This window comes from Sinocyclocheilus rhinocerous, unplaced genomic scaffold, assembly GCF_001515625.1.
Source record: "Sinocyclocheilus rhinocerous isolate Xijiao unplaced genomic scaffold, SAMN03320098_v1.1 scaffold675, whole genome shotgun sequence".
Classification (NCBI taxonomy): Eukaryota; Metazoa; Chordata; class Actinopteri; order Cypriniformes; family Cyprinidae; genus Sinocyclocheilus; species Sinocyclocheilus rhinocerous.
Genome location: NW_015629520.1, coordinates 1,332,649 through 1,351,705, shown reverse-complemented (window position 1 = coordinate 1,351,705; position 19,057 = coordinate 1,332,649). Strand labels below are relative to the sequence as shown.

Below are 19,057 nucleotides of genomic sequence, written 5' to 3'. Positions count from 1 at the left end.
CCACTTTTTTTTTTTTTTTAAATCTAAGGTCTTCATCTCATGTGAGTTCACATCATTTTAAAGTTAAGAATTACAAGAATCTACACATAAAGAACAGAGTTTTAAATAAATGTTTAAAAGACACTGTATGTAAGCATTAGCATTTCGCTAAATCCGTTACCTTAAATGTTACGATTACTTCAGTTTTTGGTTAATATATCTTTAAAACTGCTGTGGCAGCCTTTGTGGTACAGTCCTTGGCACTGTCTTCAACTGAAAAGTGAACCATGACACATTCCTCCTCTTTAGTTGCACAATAGGTTTTACTCAATATCAGCTGAAAGGCACACTTCGAAAATCCACTGGAGAACATCTATCCACCAGTCTAGACAGCTTTGGCTGTACTGTTTTTAACATTGCCTTCTGTAAGGATGGACTAATTCTAAGCTTGCATTATATTTAGTGTGGATAGCATGCAAATTAGAATATACTGTAGGGTGGGTCTCTTACGATTCAGACACACCCACATCTTTCTCTCGGAGTTGAGACAAAACTGCCCAAAAATACTGTTAGAAAACACATCAGGATGTCAATAGTTACGTTTTCATCCACTTACTTTAATGCGAATTTTGCGATATCGCTTAAAAAAAAAAAAAAAGTTACAAAAAACTCTGAATGGAAATGCCAAGATGAAAACTTTTGCGCTCAATAAATTCCTTGATGCACATTATGCAATATTCTTATTTCTGCATAAGTTAAATTTGCAAATTTGGATGGAAACATAGCTACTGATAAATATGTGCAACAATAATTATATTAGATTTTATATTAAGCAATTTATTTTTTATTTACTGCTGACAAAATAATACAAAATAGGATACTTTTTTTAAATGTAAACTCGATTCTTATTTGATAAGGATTGTTTCAAAATGTACAACAAATTTATATTACACAAAATATGTACATACTAATAGTAAGTGCTTTTAAACATAACATAAATTGGTTTTCACACCAAAAAAAATGATCAAGGTTTTCCATCCTTTCCACCTTCACTGGTTTGGCTTTTTTGCATGTCTTTCATCAGCGTGACTCTCATGTTGTCCACCCATGCCTGTTTATGTTTGTTTCTTGTGTCTTTTTTACGCTTCTTCTTTGTCGACTGATTCTGATTGGCTGCTTGTGGTGGTCTGACCGCGTTTTTTCCCTGGCGTTGCTTAGGTCCTGTTCCAGCTTTTGGCTGTATGAGAATAAAGTATACTTAATAAATTATGACATAAAACCATTTGGATAGTAGTATCTATGTTACTAGTTTATCCAAGTAGACTTAAGGTTGTTGTTTTAAATCCCAATAGTAGATGGCCATGAACTGGAGAATTACAGAGATCTCTTGAGTTGTAAATCCACGTCCAATGTCCCAGCATGCTTTAGGACATGCATACAGTAGGCATGTCACCACAGGACAGTGTGAGCACGGAGCTCAATGGTTTACAAACGACACACATCCCAGGTTCTGGCGTACGTTTTGAAATTATAAGCGTCATGTTTCCTCAGGCAGTGCTTCATTCGGGACCAACGCGATGATGTAAGAGTATTACAAAGTGTGAAGTAGGATGGGTTTGATCTCTTTACGACCTGTCCTGACACATATCCCAGTCGCAACAGCCTCAGACCAGTGAATTACAGAACATCCACAATCTAAATTTACTTTAAGTAAGTTTTGCAAGTATGAGCAGTGTTTGCTATGGTAATCACTATGATAACTCAGAAACAACTTCGAAATGAAAAGAAATAAAAGATAGATACTATTAAAGATAAGTACCTTTTTTCACCATCAACTGTTACTCAAACAGATTCATAGCATGACAGATAGTCCTGTTAGACAGAATGGGTGTGGTAACTGTGCAGGAATGTTATTGAGACATCATGAAAAAGTGTCCACTCTGACTGTTTATGTTGGCTGTGAGTGTGTGTATGCAAATATATGGTGCATCTCTCTGAAAATAACTTTGAAACAAGACTCAAATCACCAAATCTTATAACCCAATACACCACACTAACTCTGGAAATACTGCATAAAGGAAAGTTGCAGGCTAAATTCAAACCCAAATTTCCCAAATAAGCACCATGATTCAACATGTCCGCAGCACACATGCTCCACACTTGGGGCTACATTTCAAAGTGAAAATATGGTCATACCTGAGGGGGTGGACGTGGGGGGAAGGTGCAGGGTGGTCTGACGTGTTTTTGGTGAAATGGCAGGACATGTGAGGGGTCCAGGGGAACCCAGGGAATCCCTGGAGTCACAGCTGGGGGTCCGCAGTGCGCGTTCTGCAGGTGGTACACATTGCGAGCAGCCTTGGTCTCATCGCTAGCTTTAAAGATGGTCACGAAACCCTCACGAGGTTTGTGGACTAAGAGGTATCGTCCTTCCTGTAATCTGGGGCAGGTGTTAAAAGAAATTTTTATAAAAAAAAAACAGCACAGTGACGGCTGAAAGGAAATTTGTAGTTGATGACACAAGCTTTCTAATGCAAACAAAATGATGGTCACATCCTTGCAAATATTGAAATACAGGCTCAATACCTGAAGCTGATGCATGTCATTTTTAATGTTAAAATGCTTTCACATATCCTAGCTTAATATGCAGAATTACAAACTTTTAAAGACTGATTGAAAGACTGATTTCACATTAGGAAATGGAAATCTTGCTAAGGGTAAAGTAACAACTTTAAATAGATCTAAAAAGTGAAAGGAACTCACGATGAGACTTTTTTCAATAAGTGGTAGAGGGTGTTTAAACATCTAGTTGGCCTGGAAATAAATATTGAATCACATTAAATTACATTAAAAATTGACACAAGAGATATAATACTAATATAAATTAATATTGAAAATATAAATACATTTTAAAATTAATAAACAATAATATAAATTATAAAAAAATATATAAATAATTATAAATTAATATATTATTACAATATTTCAGATGAGAATCTGTGAAAATTGGTCAAACATGTAGACATTATATAATAAAATAACAACAGGGTAAAACGCTCAAATCACGGTTAGGATTTAAAAAAAAAAGATTTATATAGAGCTTCACTCACTTGAAGTCACAGGTAACGTTCTGAATCCAGTCGTCGGGCAAATTCTGCATCTGCGCCACTTCTGATGTGTGTGCATTGATGCGACCTACACACACAAATGTCAAACAGTTTCTGAACAACTAGCCTTTAAATGGACATACTACCACAGGTAGACTGCTCATTTTATTTTTTTGTAAGTCTTTAATCTCATCTGATAATACTTCCATTCATTTTCCGTAGTGTTGGTTAGGCTACATTTCTATTTAACAGTCAATAGCTAAAGAAGTTAAAGTCTGCAGAGCCATAAACCAGCTCACAATCTGAAGAACATCTAAATCAGTGTCAACATGTGGTGCATAAGGACACGCATTGACCTGCAATACAAACTGAGGCTGTGAGAAATGTTGTGAATGTTGCAATAATTGTTCACACGTTGTGTCTGTCTGCTGTATCTCTGCCCTTTTCATACTGAGGGTGTCATTCTGAGTTCATGCCAGAAGAAAATTATCTCCACACCCATACTTGTTCATCTGTGTATGGGAAACACTGCTTTAGGCCAAAGAACACAAAACTATACTGAAACAGAGGACATGATGACATTTCACCAATTATTCTTCAAAATCCAGAGAGGACGAACAACAATTGGAACAGGTTATAACTATAAATTAATAAATGAAAAAAGGAAAAAAAAAATCTTTTTTTTAAAGAAATTAATACTTTTATTCAGTTTGGATGCGCTAAATTAATCAAAAAGTGACAGCAAATACACTTTTAAAGTTGCAAAAGATTTCAAACTTTCACACTAAAATTTTTTTTTATTTTTGGACCATGTGACATAGAAGACTGGCGTAATGATGCAGCTTTGCATAACAGGAATATTTATATATATATATATATATATTCAAATAGAAAAGAGCTATTTTTACATTGTAAAAATGTCCACATTACTGTTTTTACTGTCATTTTACTGAATTAAATGCAGCATAGTTGAGCATTAGAGACTTGAGGATGACAGAATAAAACGTAATCACTGCTTCTTGTATTAAGAAAAGGTTTGCTTAATTGTATGGAAAGTGCACTTCAAATCTAACTGTAGTGTGTTTATTGATATTACATTTAAAGTCAATATATTTTAAATGTACTAATTTGCAACTTCATCATTATAAATGTTTAATTACAAATATATTGAAATAAAAATTACATGAAAGTATATTTTAGTTTACCATAACTGCTTGTCGGTACATTCAGCAGAACACATTAACCAGATTTCAAAGACAACAGAAGTCATTTTGAAATAAAATATAAATTTGTGCTTATATTGTCTTACGACTTATTGCAATAATCTGCCTCAGTAAACTGCTCAGCTCAAGTCTTCTTAAACCTTGCGAAAATATGTCCAGACTCATGGCTGTGAAGATACCAGCCCGTTCTGTTATCAGCAGGGCTGGATCCTGGACTAGACCCAAAGAAAAGACTAGATTCCTTTAAGCCTAGAAGAATCTCTAAAGCAAACCATACGCCGAGAGCGAGGTTATTCTGCATTCTTCTGTGATTCTTTTCACCTGCAGGCACAGACTGCTGTCAGGCACATTGTGGGCATTCTTAAAACCACTGTCAGTGTTATATAGGCTTCCAAAAAATGGATAAAAACACTTTTATTTTGACCAAATTCTTCAAACTTCAGCAGTCTCCTTCCCTCTTTCTCTCATAATGGTGAAACCTAAGTAGCCCTCCACCCACACCGATGTGTCACACATGCGATTGCATTCTTCTGCAGCCCTTTCAAAGTTGAAATGTTAGTAGCTATGGCAACCCTGACTCAAAACAGTGAGTCATGCATCATGAGAGAGGCATGCTGGGAGTTTGCGGGAAGTTCACTTTTGTGCTGACTCCCCTTGTTACTAAAACTACCACTCCAAATACAATATGGATACTTCTGTTTGAATTTGCTTCATTCATTCATTTAAAAAAAAACAACAACAACTTTATATTATACTTGATGGAAATTTGTTATTTTCACTTAAATTACGTAAAAAAAGTTTTTTTTTTTTTGTGTGTGTGTTTCTTTTGATCAGGTCACGTAACTGGCTCGACTGCAGCAGAAGCCCGTCAATTTTCTATCTGTTCCAATCCAAAAAAATATTTAGATCACCTCTCAAAAGAATAAAACAAAGATATGTGAACAAAATGCAAGTTTTGGCCATTAGCAATCCATATACAGCACCCGCCGCAACATTTCCTGTAAGGGTGTGACGTCACGTGAAAACTATGCATTTTTAGCAAAAACTAGATTCAAACAAGAAGTAAAATACTGTAAAATTGTAGTATTTAATTAAGATAAAATGATTTATACAAATTATACCAATATAACAAGCATGAAAAATGCTTTAATTTGATAATGCAAATGAATCGCTGAAGCAGTTAGGAATTGATTCATCAATTTTTTATCTACATATATTTTTACTACATTTTCAAGGACGAAAAATACTTTGATTCAATGATTTGTTTGCATTATCAAATCAAATTAGTTGAATTAGTATTGAAGTGATTCATACATTTTTTATCTACATATATTTTTACTACAACATTTTAAAGCTTGATGCAAAAATGTTTAATATGATTTGGTAATGCAAACAAATCATTAAATCAGTTCAATTATTTATGAATTCATGAACCAAACTGATTCTTATTAAAAGCCCATTGCTTTTTTAACGCTGTAATACTACATATTTTCTTTTCTACAGGTGAATATGATCTTTTTTAAATACTCTCACACTACATATTTTCTTTAGGTCAGGTGAATCTGATTTGATCAAACAGATTCATGACAGAATTACAGCAGATTCACTATCAAAATGCATAACCGTTCATGACAGCTAAAGAGAAAGCAAACATTTTTCATCAGGTCTCTTACTTATGAAGGACACGGTGCTGGAGTGCAGAAGTTTCTCGGCCCACAGCTGACAAACCTCTGTGTGGGTCAGATTCTCGGCTCCGTAGCACAGCTGATACTCCAGCTTGGGTAAAACATGCACCGGAACGGCCTGGATGAGAGCAGATTCAATGATTACCCACTCAAACGGCAGTTATGAGTCACTGTTTTCCATAAACAGATGCAGAAGAGTAAATCCTGTGCTGCTTTTTTCAGGGCAGAAAGTTGAGAACCACTGACTGGAAAGAATTGGTTAATACATTGATGAGATTTAAAACTCAACTCTACGGCACCGCACAGGAAAGCAGACTGTTTAAAGAAAGGGAGTGGTGAACATTACTCAACCCTGGTTAAAATATAAAGATTAATGCTTGGCATATTGACATACTGACTCAAATCCAATAAAGAGCTGCTAAAAATCACAGACGATGATAACTAATAATTATAATAAGATGCACTGTGATTGTTTACACAAGAACTGACGAGTCTGATGTTGTTTGGAATCTCTCAACCTTGACTTTTGGGGCGTATCCTTCAACTAGGGCCAAAATAATCAACATTTTCACAAAAGGAGCATTGTGTTTGTGTATTAGCATGTGTCCAGCTCACCCTGAAGGTGTCTTTGTCGTGTCTGGGGTGAGCGATGTCCACACTGCTGCGCACCATGAGCAGAACATCCAGCAGGCTGTAGAGTTTGTACAGAACGCTGCCCTCTGCTGGAGGATCGTAGTCCATCTCATCCTCAGCACTGACCTGAAGATCCTCCTTTAGAAGACCTGCGAGATAGATGGATAAAGATTTCTGTATAAGAAACTTTGACTAAAATAAATGGACTTAATGCAAAAAAGAATAAATAAATAAACAAAATAAAATACAGCCCCTGTAGATCATATTAATATTATTAAATGCTAGCATTATTTTGTTTTTTGCCTTACATGTGACACAGATGTTTTTTTTTTTGAATGACAGCGTGAACAGAAAAAAACTGAGATTTGAAAATAATTACATTCTTTCTATCCATACATAATAAACCGGGCACAAAATGTATTAGACGTAATCTTGCATATACATTTGTTACATTATTCTAATCTATATACCGCAAGTAAATATTTGTTAACATATGTTATTTTTGTGCCAATTTATTGTTATTTTTGTGCCAATTTATTGTTATTATTGCATGTTTTTTGTGTGACACTTTTTGTGCTTCAATGATAATTAAATATGATCATACAAAGACTTTTGTTACAGTTACTGAAAAAAATAAATGTATTTTTAATTATTAAATACATTTAAGTATTATTTGAATATTTAAACCTAAAATGTAAATAATAATGTAAATAATTATTAAAATATATTATATATTTTGATAGACTTATAGTAAAATATAGTAAAATGGACTTCACACATCAGGTGTATTTCCATTGCCTTCATTTCTAGAAGTTTATGGATATGGCTAGGTTTTAGAGCATCACCTTGTTAATGAGTATCTGATATGGGCCATATTTAAAAGTACATTTGAATAACTTCACAAAAATATAACCCGAGCATGACTGTGGCCACACTAAACGTAGCCTTTGCCTCTGAGAGGGTGTTTTGAGCACTAACGTTTTCTTTGAGTGGCTAGCAGCACAGGAACGTCAGCAGGCAGTGTGGCGTCCTCTCCCTGTCCCTCTCTGGACTCCAGATATGAGGTCACACACTGCTTGACCAGTGAATGGGTTTTAGCTTCTGGAGGTTTGTCTTCCGGGACATGTGGCTTCACAGGCTCCTGGTTCTTGCTGGGAGTGGATTTCAGCATGGCGTCCTGCATCCGCAAAATCTGTCCGAGCTGATCGCACTCGCCGGATATTCTGGGTCTTTTGATGCCTTTCTTTGTTCCTTTGCCCAGAGGGATTGTGGGTCCTGGCGTGACTGGGTCGGGTGCTTGGGGGGAGGACACCTCTGCTGGTGTCACCAGGGTCTGAGGTCTCTGTGGGGAGAGAATGTCATCTATGACTAGTCGTTCTTCATCAGAATCCAAATCCTGGTCCGTCTTATCTTCCATCATATGTCTGGGCCGCTTGGTGGGAGGACACTGAGCAGAAGACGTTTCTATCTTCTCTTTTGAATCTTCAATCACACTTTCCTTCTCTGAAATGGCACTTTCATTCAGCGTACCGTTTCCTCCGTCAGCCAAAGAGTCGGTCTCTCCTTGGACCTTAGCCACGGTCAACTCAAGGGGTTCTGTGGGAGCGTCTTGAGATGTCGAGGTGTGTTTTGTTGTACCTAAAGAGTCTGTTGGGTTCTTGGGGCTTGGGGTAAATTGAGATGGAGATGCGGTTGGATTTGTAGAAGCTGTTTTTGGTTCATTCTGTTCCTTCACTTTCTTACTGGGCTTGTACGACTCCCCAAATGACTCCAGGTCTGTTAGATCAGTCCCAAAATCCATACCAACATCATCAAATGCAAACACACTCCTGGACATCTTGTCCTGGGCAGAGTGAATATTATTTACAATGTTTATATTTGAAATGTTTTTTTCAACTCACAGTTATTTAGGTTTACTTTATATTTATTTATTTAGCAGATATCTAATATAAAATTGTCGTACAATATAATCTAAAATGTAATAAACACAGACACACACATAATTTTTACATTTTTTAATTCACACATTTATTTATGAATCTCTTTATATATACACTACTGGTCAAACATTTGGAATAATTGAGGGATTTTTAAAAGTCTCTTATGCTCAGCAAGCCTGCATTTACCTGATCAAAAATAAAAATAGTAATATAGTAAAATATTATTACAATTTAAAAGAATAGAAATATTCTTCTATTTTTAATTTTAAAATGTAATTTATTCCTGTGATTCAAGTTGAATTTTCAGCATTACTCCAGTCTTTAGTGTCACATGATCCTTCAGAAATCATTCTAATATGCTAATAATATGCACATAAAAAAAATTATTTATTCCAATCTTTTGAGCATTTCTGTTTAATAATACAACAATAAACAGATATATAAAGTAATACTACATTATTAGAATTTTGTAATGAATTATAATCACATTGTGTATATATATATTTACATTTTGCAGACGTTTTTATCCAAAGCGACTTACAAATGAGGACAATAGAAGCAATCAAAACTAACAAAAGAGCAACAATGCAAATGACAAGTCTCGGTTAGCCTAAAAGTAGATAAAGTAGAATTAAAATAGAATAGAGAGTGCTAGAGTTAGAGGGTCAAATAAAGATGGAACAGATGTGTTTTTAGTCGTTTCTTGAAGATGGCTAAGGACTCATATATATATATATATAACAATTTGTAATATAAAATTATATAATATAGTATAATAGTTAATGGCCAAGGACTCATATATACTAATATATATATATATATATGTATATAACAATTTGTAATCTAAAATTATATAATATAGTATAATAGTTATTATTGCTATACTAATTATTAAATATATTATATATTTTAACAACTTACTATCCAATTTGGCAGAAACAATTTCTGGTTTTGAGCTTGCATGTTTTTTTTTATATAAAACTACTTACAAGTAAAAAATAATAAGTTCTTTATGAAAGTGATTTTAATAAAAAAAGGGGAAAAAAGGAGCCAATAATTACAATAATTAATTAGTAATTAATTAATTATTAATAATTTATTAATTCATCTACAATATATTTGTCTGTTGTTAGGTCTTCTTACCGTGATAAACATCTTACCTCAGGAGGAGGCTCCATTTTAACAGGGAGCTCTTCTGAAGTGAGGAAAAACACAGGACGTGATACAGTCTTCTTGAATGCCAGCTTCATGCTCTCTTCATGAAACAGCAGACTCCTCTCTCTCCAGCTCATCTCTGTCTTCAGCAGAGAAGGATCGATGTACGCCGTCTTACTCTGACTGCTGCCTGAGAACAACCACAACATTCATCATGTGAGACTATGGACAGGATTACAATCTTATGATCTACAACGATAAACACACTTGTGGCTCATAAGTAGCGCAGAGTTTTTCCGCATTACTGTCATTGCTGATGACCTGCAGAAATGAACAAACATCAGGATTAACACAAGTATTATATTTATATTAATAAGAATTATACATACATACATACATAAGAATCAAACATATGAGAGCGGTAATTCAAACCAAATGCAGCAGTGCCCCCTAGTGGTTAAAGTCACATTTTGCAAGACAGAGACGACACTGCTGTAAATGCTAGAAGTTAGGTACATTTGTGAAACTCGCTCACTGGGTCCTTTTTTACCCGTAAAAACAAAAATGTTTTCAAAATAAATATTTTCTGCAGGTTTACGACCATGTAAAGAAATTATTAAATTGAATGGAACATGTCAATGTTCTCTAAACATGTCTTGTATTAACAATGCTTGAAAATAGAACTACACATCTCCATTATTTTTTAATTCATTTTACAAAAAATGTGCTAAAAAACAGCTCTGCCCCCAACCACTAGAATTTGAAAATAACTTTTACTGTACCTTCTGATGTTCTTCATCAGTATTTGTTTCTTGTTTTCCAGTGCAAATGTCTAAAGATTCTTGAACCAAGATTTTACTTGAGAAGCAAAACGACATATTTATTCTTGTTTTAAACATAAGTTCAATTAATTTTATTCAATTTCTCAGAAAACAAGACTTAATATCTTCTGCATCTCAAGTAAATGCATCTTGATTTAAGAATGTTTAGATATTTGTATTGAAAAACAAAACAAAAATACTGAGGAAGATATTCATGTTTTTTTCTTCAAAGTCCATGCAACATTAAATGCCATGACTTTAACAATTTAAGGCTTTTTGCTCAGATTCAGGACCTTTCAAGGCCTTATCTTGTAGAAGAGCAAATTAGACCTTTTAAGACCTGCAGAATACCTATTTAACATGATTCATATTTTTTGTTAGAGTAATATTAATATATTTGTATTGCATCATTATGACATTATTTACATGGCAATTCAGCAAGTTTCTTTCTCCCAATTGTCATTACAGCAATGATATTATACTACTACTGCTACTACTACTAATAATTGAATGGTACATAATAGTATTTATTCATGGTAGTACTTGTACTGAATTTAACTCAATTAAGCATTTAAATAAAAATGCAAAATAAGAATTTAAGTAAAAAATGTGCATAATTGCCAATTTTCATTTTGGGGTGAAAAATTACCCTTTTGTGATATTTATCCATATAAAGACCACAAACCACAAAAATGGACAGAAACACACACTAACACACACGCTAACATACAGGCTACTTACAGTGTGTCCTAAAGTTGCTTTTTTAGCAGGAGGAATCACATTTGACACAGTCTCATAGTCTACAGCAAGCTGGGTGTTTTCTGGTATCACTTTTGTGTCTAGCATGTCTATTTTACCCTGAGGAGAAAGACAGTAGAGATAGATATATCAAGCATCAGTATATCACACATTTAAGATCAAAGAAAATAAATATAGAAAAATAAGTACCATAGCAAGAAGCTGTTTCTCAAAGTTGAGAGATATTTCACCCACAAACTTTACACTGGTTAGGCTAGTAATCTCTTGAATGCTGTAAACCTGTGGGTAACTCTTCACATGTTCCAAACAGGCTGCAAAATATTCCTGTTGGGGAAAACATACAAAATCAATTAAATAAATGAAATAAATTATTTTATTAAAAATATATATTTTTATTATTTAATTAAAATCAAATAATACAAAATGTAATTAAAAACAACAATGGATTTTGTAAAAACATTTGAATAGTAAAAAATAAATAAATAAATAAAATAAAAAAGACAAGAAAAAAATACTACCTCAGTGTAGCGTGTGCTGCATGGTGGCATATAGTTGTACCCATCAGCACATGCTCTAGAAACATCTTGCAGGTATTTCATAAACTCTGTTACCTCGTTCTTCACCAGCTCCAACAAACACTTTGAAATGAGAGACAATATGAAACACATGAAAACAGCCTTCATCCATGTACCTCAATCAAAACTGCCTTACTATTAAAGCAGGCGATCAGGACGAGAGATGGTCTACCTTGGAAGCTCTGGAATAATTCTTGTGGATGAGCATGTTGAGATATAGCTTGCGATTCTTTGCATTGAGAGTGGAAAAGCAGGGGTAGGGCACTAGGGGCTCAGGGAACGCTGGAGTCGCAGTTCTCTTCACAGGTTTGGCTTTGGTTGGTTTGCATTCAGACGAGGGCTCATCTGATGCAAGGATGTTACTGACATCTGCATCTTCATTACACTTAACAGTCTTTGCTTCGGATGAGGATCCATCTGGCTTTTTCTCACCCGTCTCCTCAGACTTTGTATCAGAGCTTTGAAGAAAACAATTAAAAATCTCAATAACATACCATCATTTAAAAGGAACACTCCACTAATTTTGAAAATAGGCTCATTTTCCAACTCCCCTAGAGTTAAACAGTTGAGTTTTACCGTTTTCGAATCCATTCAGCCGATCTCCGGGTCTGGCGGTAGCACTTTTAGCTGTAGCTTAGCATAGATCATTGAATCTGATTAGACCGTTAGCATCTAAATGAGCCTATTTTCAAAAATAGTGGAGTGTTCCTTTAACCCTCTTGTAGTCTTTTGTTATTTTAGACAGAAAAAAAATAACCTTTAGATTTTTTTTTTTACTTCATTGGGATAGAAAATGGGACTTTTGTGGCATTGTCTATGTGAACATCCACTCAAAATAAAAAATATTATACACACAGACACACACATATTATATATATATATTATATTAATACATTTGGTGTCCACATTAAATTAAATTTACAAAAGTGATTTTATACACATAAAAAGCATATTACATGCAAGTAAATTGTCTACTTTAATGTTTCAAACTACTTTTCTGAAAATAAAATGTCAAAATATTGGTAAAATAATGTTCCACCAGATATATTTATGTAAAAATGAAACAACATACTTTATAAATCATAAACATCTTAAAGACATCTTCTAAACGTCTATTTGACATCTGATAGGAAACGTCCTATAGACGTATTGCAGATGAGCAAACACTCTTAAAAATACGTTTTGCAGATGTAAATGCAGACGCCAAATAGACGTCTCCGTGATGTATATGTGCTATCAGGGTTAGGTTTGTTCACTCGATAATATACAAAAAAATAACCGTGACTATGGTATTCTCAAGAAAACCATGGTTAATTTTATAGGCCATTCTTGTTGAATTAATCTTTAGAAATAGCACAGACTTTTATTATGATATTGTTGGAGTTAAGTAAACTTTGCAACCCATTTCAAACTATTTGAGTCCACATGTACGTATCTCATATTTTCTTTATATTTAACACATTTAATGCCTACTGCTTCTCCGAAAAAAAGGTAATGGCTTCCACTCCATCAAATGTAACATTAGTGTCTGTAAGTTTTGAAGTTTTCTTTTAAATGTTGTTCTGTTCCTCCACTTCCATCTCTGAAGGTTTTGTGGAAATTACTTCTACCATGAACTACATAAAGAAGTATGACACACACTGAATAAGAGCCCATTACAAGCGGTAAATTTTATTATGGGATAACAGCACATAAAGCACATCTAAAATCGATGTGTCCAATGCACTTTTAATAAAGGTAATATTAAAGGTACAGTTTCTAAGTACAATATAACAACATTCATATTAGAATGAAAAGTATTTAAAAGACAACATTAAATTTCTTATTTTTCTTTACAGCGGTATTTACAAAATGAATCAAAATACTTATTTTCATATTTAAGAATCAGACAAACAGAAGGAGCAAAACCACTATTGAGAAGAGACTATCTCCTAAAGAGAGTTCCAAAGAGCTGAATAAAAAGGTACATGATCGACTGTCCCCATTTTAAGATCAGTAGCAAACATGTGACGTAAAAATATGTGACAACCGCAAACCGTTCTCTGCTTTTGTCCCCCCTGCCGGTAAGCAGCAGCAAAATCCAACCCATCCTGCCCCAGCCCTTGTGCCCTCCCCTTCAGCTCAACAAGAAATAGAAGTGTAGTATGCATCAGTTAACATACACATATGAACACTTAAAATACATTGCATTAGTCATTTTGTTTCATATTCGTCAACTTAAAACCTAATTGGCAGGAAACAACAGGGAGAACACGGAGTGGATTGTCTATTGTCCGCCAGTTTGTCTCTGCAAATATCCAAATGGGGTTTGTGTTTAACATCCAACCAGGGTGCAACTGACTGGATGCAATGTCCCATAACCAACATGAAGTTGTTCGGAGGAAAAGAAAAAGTAGCATCTGAGAATCTCAGAAAATACAGGACATCACAGAGACAAGAAAATGCTGTTTCCATGGCTATAAACAAACATGAAATGCCTCAAAAGACGGCCAATGAAAAGTCAGTAACACAAGACAGAATTCACCTACGTGTGCAAACACAGTCATTTGAGTATGTGAAAACAAAACGGACGAATAGAGTTTCTGCATCCTGTGCCACCGAGAGGCACTCAGTGTAGTTTGCTATGTATTATTGCAAGTAGATTCTGCCTTGCTACAAAGATAAAAACAGGAAGTTTCGACAAAACTTTGTACAACCACCTTTGTCCTGTACAATTTATATCACTTAACCATTGTGTGTATATGTAAGTGTGAGTGGATTTAGGATAGAAAAAAAAATGTTTACAAAGCGCATTTTTAAAAAACAGAAGGTAGAATCAACAAAAAAAAAATGGAGGGAGCCAAATAGCGGCAGACAATCCGGTACTTTAACGTGTGTTTAAAGTCCTTCCAGCAGAAAATAAGCACTGGATTAGAAACTCCTTCAGCTACAGTTTCGAAACAATCAAAAAGAAACACAATACTGCTGCTTTTTTCCATTTTTTAAAGCATGAACAATCATCGTTGTTGCGAAAAATTCAAAATTGCGACGTTTAATAGAGATTTACTTAGCTGATACTTGCTAATAGCCTAATCTTAAAAGTGGGAAGGAAACAAGCCGCATCCCAAGACTAGCACACTGATACAGGTACTTGCTGGGTATTCGAAAGTAAATTTACCACTATCATTATCTTTATCGTTATTATCATTATTATTATTTATCAAGTCCTAATATCAATAATGCATCAATACTCAGTGAAATGAATTGACTAAGAGGGTGGCCTAGTCTATGAATCCATAATTTTTGTTCACAAAAGTAACTTACCTAGCACCACACGTCAGTATAACACAAAAATTAATGTCCGCACACCCTACCGCTAATCGAACTAAGTCTAAAAGAGAGAAGTATACTCAAAACAGAGATATTGTACAGCATGATGTGTCTGATAAAACAGATAAATATTTGCACTGAGCAGGTCTTAATAGAAGTATTTTCTTCTTACCTATACAGACAGAAGTTACAAAGTTACTTTTATACATGTGATCGATAGAACATTAAATATCGTGAATTAAAAGCCGAAAGGAGGACAGGGAAACATAGCTGTACAGTTTACAGGCCATTTGACGTTCGTAGTTCTCCACCCGGGAACAGAACTAGTCAATAAACAAATAAAACAAACAAACAAACAAAATGACAATCAGAGAGCGAAAAAACCCAAAGCGAAAAAAAATTAAACGTGATAAATAAGAAAATTTTTTTACATGCAGATGTTCAAAGCCTATGCACAAAATGAATCATAACATACTATATATTATTGCTTGACATTTGATTATGGCTAAAGACTTTTCGTTTCGTATATTATCTAAACATAGTTCACTTTTAATAACGCGTCAGCTGTGCTTTTGGATAGATAACGCTAGGAAAATGATTGACGTAAATCTTAGTAACACTTTAACCTTCAGCTTGAATGCTGTCGCAAACATGACACGTCATCGGAATTGAGAAAAAAAATATATCGGTAAATGTGACTTTCGTTCAAATGTGAGTGCATAGGCCTTGTTGCGTTTGCATAACTTTAATCGAAATTAACGTCGAGGTGCAGTGTGTCATGCTTGTACAGCCTCGCCAAGGGATTCAAGCTCAGTGCTACGTAAAACATTACATCATGGGGGAAAAAAAAAACCTTACGTTCTTACATACAATTCATCATCTCACCCTGCTGCGTCTGATCTTTTAAAGCCTTGTCTGGGGGTTTGACCTTAAGCAAACATTACAAATAGCACAAACACACACATTTCCGCTTGTACACGCTCTCGCATCCACATTCGGATCTATATTGCTTCTCACATTGATAAACAAAGGAAACCACGGTTGAAAAAGAATTTCGTTAAACAATTTACAAGGGAAAATGTATGGATCTTCCACCGATAAGAGAAACGCAGGACTTTTCCCTTTACACGTCTAAAATACCACAGATCCGGAGGCGTTTAAGTACCTTTGCTTGTATTAGAAAAAATAAAGTTCTATCCCATAGCATATTGCTTTAAAAGTCTAATACAAACTACACTGACAAAATACAACATGCAAAAAGTGGTAAAACGCGACTTTACTACAGCTTTTATGGTGTTAGAACTGACTTGAGGATCATTGGACAGGAAACAGCAAAGCTTGTTCATCAAGGGGACTCCACAGCAGTTACCCTGTAGAAACCCGTATTTGTCACGCGCGACAATTCTCCCGCGTGGACGTCTGAAGGTGGAGTAAATCGTAAAGAGGTATTTGGCACATAGACAAACAATTATGAGTGACGATTAGAACAAATCCCCATCCAGAAAAAAAAAACAAAGCTGGAAATTAGTGTAGCACGCTTGAGGTTGATATCTTGCTTTGTTGGATTTGCGGGAATTAGATCTTGGAGCTCACTGGGTGATTTGATAAAGCCAGTGGCCTACCGTCTTCTTTTGACTTGACAGCAATCATGCTAGTGAATAACATGGAAGGACATGAGCCCATAAATTGCGAAAGTTGAAAAATTAGCTTTAAAAAAAAATTATCTATAGGACCACTGAACGGTAACAGATGAGTGTTTGTTCCCATTTGTACTTTAACATCATTACTAGGTTGTTTTGGGTTCAGTCCCGTTTCTAGTGAGCTGCCTTCCTGTCTGCTTGTCTAGGAAACATCCTCCAAAATAAAACCTTCTAAGTGACTGATTTGTATCAATCTATATAGACAACAACTCTGTATGTCACACAGATAGCTCTCCTTATGAGTAACATATGGGTTGTCTCTGCTTGCAATTGATTCCAATGGAGTTTTATGTTAGCATGTTGCTATGCTAAAAGCACAATAGTTCGCCTATACACTTTGGGTAAATATGACCTTTTTAATAAGATTTAACTATTATTTATCAATTCTTTTCAGTATTGAATGAAATATATTCATATCTATGACTCCTACACCATGATGAAAGAACGTTTTTACAGATTTTGTCGCATTACATTCTGGGATTGCCTTAAAATTTGGCCAAAATGGAGTACTTTTACTTTCCACCGCTTTGAGACACATTTTGTGTCAGAAGCTCAGCTAAAATGCTGTCCAGGTAGGCAGCTCACTAGGTTTTGGAACTGACCTCATTATTATCCCTGATCAATTATTATTCAATATTACTCTCCCTGAGCCTTGTAGTACACAAACTGCTGATTTACTGTGTAAAGAACTAATTATGAACCTGGATTGTCAATCACAGATTGATGATGTATTGTAATAAGCAGGACTTCTTGGGAATGCATTGCACAGACTAATATTTTGTCAATAGTAGTGCACTATATTTCATAAAAGCGTTATTTTTTATCTGGACTCAAACATGCCATCAAGATCAATTTATTGATCTTTAGAGGCAACATAGAGCTGACTAACGTGTTTAAGCTACCGGCTTCAGAACTGAGTTAGACAGACTCTTCCCTGAGGAAAATACTTTGTGTCATGGGGAAAACAAATTACATGAAGCTACCAAGATCTACTCAAAGTTTCTCAAAATGTCAGTTAGCAGGTCGTAGATGTGATCGGTGAAGTTTTTTTCTGGATTATATTGGGATTTTCTATTCGCCACAACATAGTTTTACTGGAATGTTACAATACAACAATTTTTTTTCAGACTCAAAAAAGCAGGAAAGACCACTATGGCACATTCAAGAGACGTACAAACACACGCAACACACAACAGTTAGGTATTCCAAAAACTAGCACTATTACTACCATTGTCTTGTTCTTTGAAAAAGACAAAAAAAAAAATAAAATAATAAAAAACACACAGATTCTAATTATTGCAGGATTAAGTGCTATATCATCCTTCGTTCTTTCCCTTTTTCTTTCATAGGCTTCATAAGCACTGTACAATGTTATAAAAATAGAGGATTTCATCCAGACAAGGCTTTGAATATTTCTCTTTTCTTCCACTCTTACATTCCCGACGAGCGTTGCTGCTGGGCAAAGACCCTCACAAGAGCCAGTTTAAGGAAGATCAGCCGTTCATAAACCAGATCTAACTTTTCCACACGGTCATGTGGCACACCACCACTAGGTGGAACCATTAAACAGCATGTGACGTGTGTGGAAAAAGGGTCCGATTGCATTCAACAGCCCTTTAGACCCGGTGTGCTTAGGTTTTCTCAATGGGACGTTATTCAAGGGCGAAACAACAAGAACTACATGTTTTACCATATTTCCCATTTAAAGGTGGCGGACAATGAGTGTTTCCTACAACCCTCCCCCCAGATCATGTGATCTGCCTTTACCCAGCATCAACCTCCACATCGCGCAAATAAATACACAAACACGCACGCACGCAAACACGCACCCACCCTCAGCAGCGTTAGGGTTTCCAGCACTCGTTCTCCATAACCGTGGTATTTATACATGCAACACATCACTAGGTAAATATACAAGTCTTAAATTAAAGAAAGGTGCAAATAAAAGTGCCTTATCAATTTTTCACAATTAAGAATAGTCTAGCTACTAATATCATACAAGTTATTTAAAATAGATTCTATAAACATTTTTTTCCTGTATAGTTTGTACTTATGATCTTATACCCTGTAACACGTTAGAAAATAGGTGGAATGGACCCTTGCATTGCATTGATGTTGGTGGTCGGACCATTACGTTACGTTAACACCATTCCGGAGAGGGACTTAATAGCAGA

General features: G+C 35.0%; 1 protein-coding gene across 1 annotated transcript; it reads right to left on the bottom strand.

The window, feature by feature from the left end:
* Positions 1-836: 836 nt before the first annotated feature.
* LOC107739105 (little elongation complex subunit 2-like) lies at positions 837-18,446 on the bottom strand. The gene is made up of 15 exons (XM_016551101.1): positions 18,319-18,446; positions 16,491-16,602; positions 12,047-12,355; positions 11,818-11,937; positions 11,489-11,623; positions 11,282-11,398; positions 9,973-10,040; positions 9,725-9,905; positions 7,603-8,467; positions 6,607-6,773; positions 5,980-6,109; positions 3,087-3,171; positions 2,740-2,790; positions 2,176-2,416; positions 837-1,216 (listed from the first exon to the last, which is right to left on the bottom strand). Exons 1-15 carry the CDS (start codon positions 18,444-18,446, stop codon positions 1,004-1,006), a joined length of 2,922 nt encoding a protein of 973 aa, XP_016406587.1. The 3' UTR covers positions 837-1,003.
* Positions 18,447-19,057: the final 611 nt, after the last annotated feature.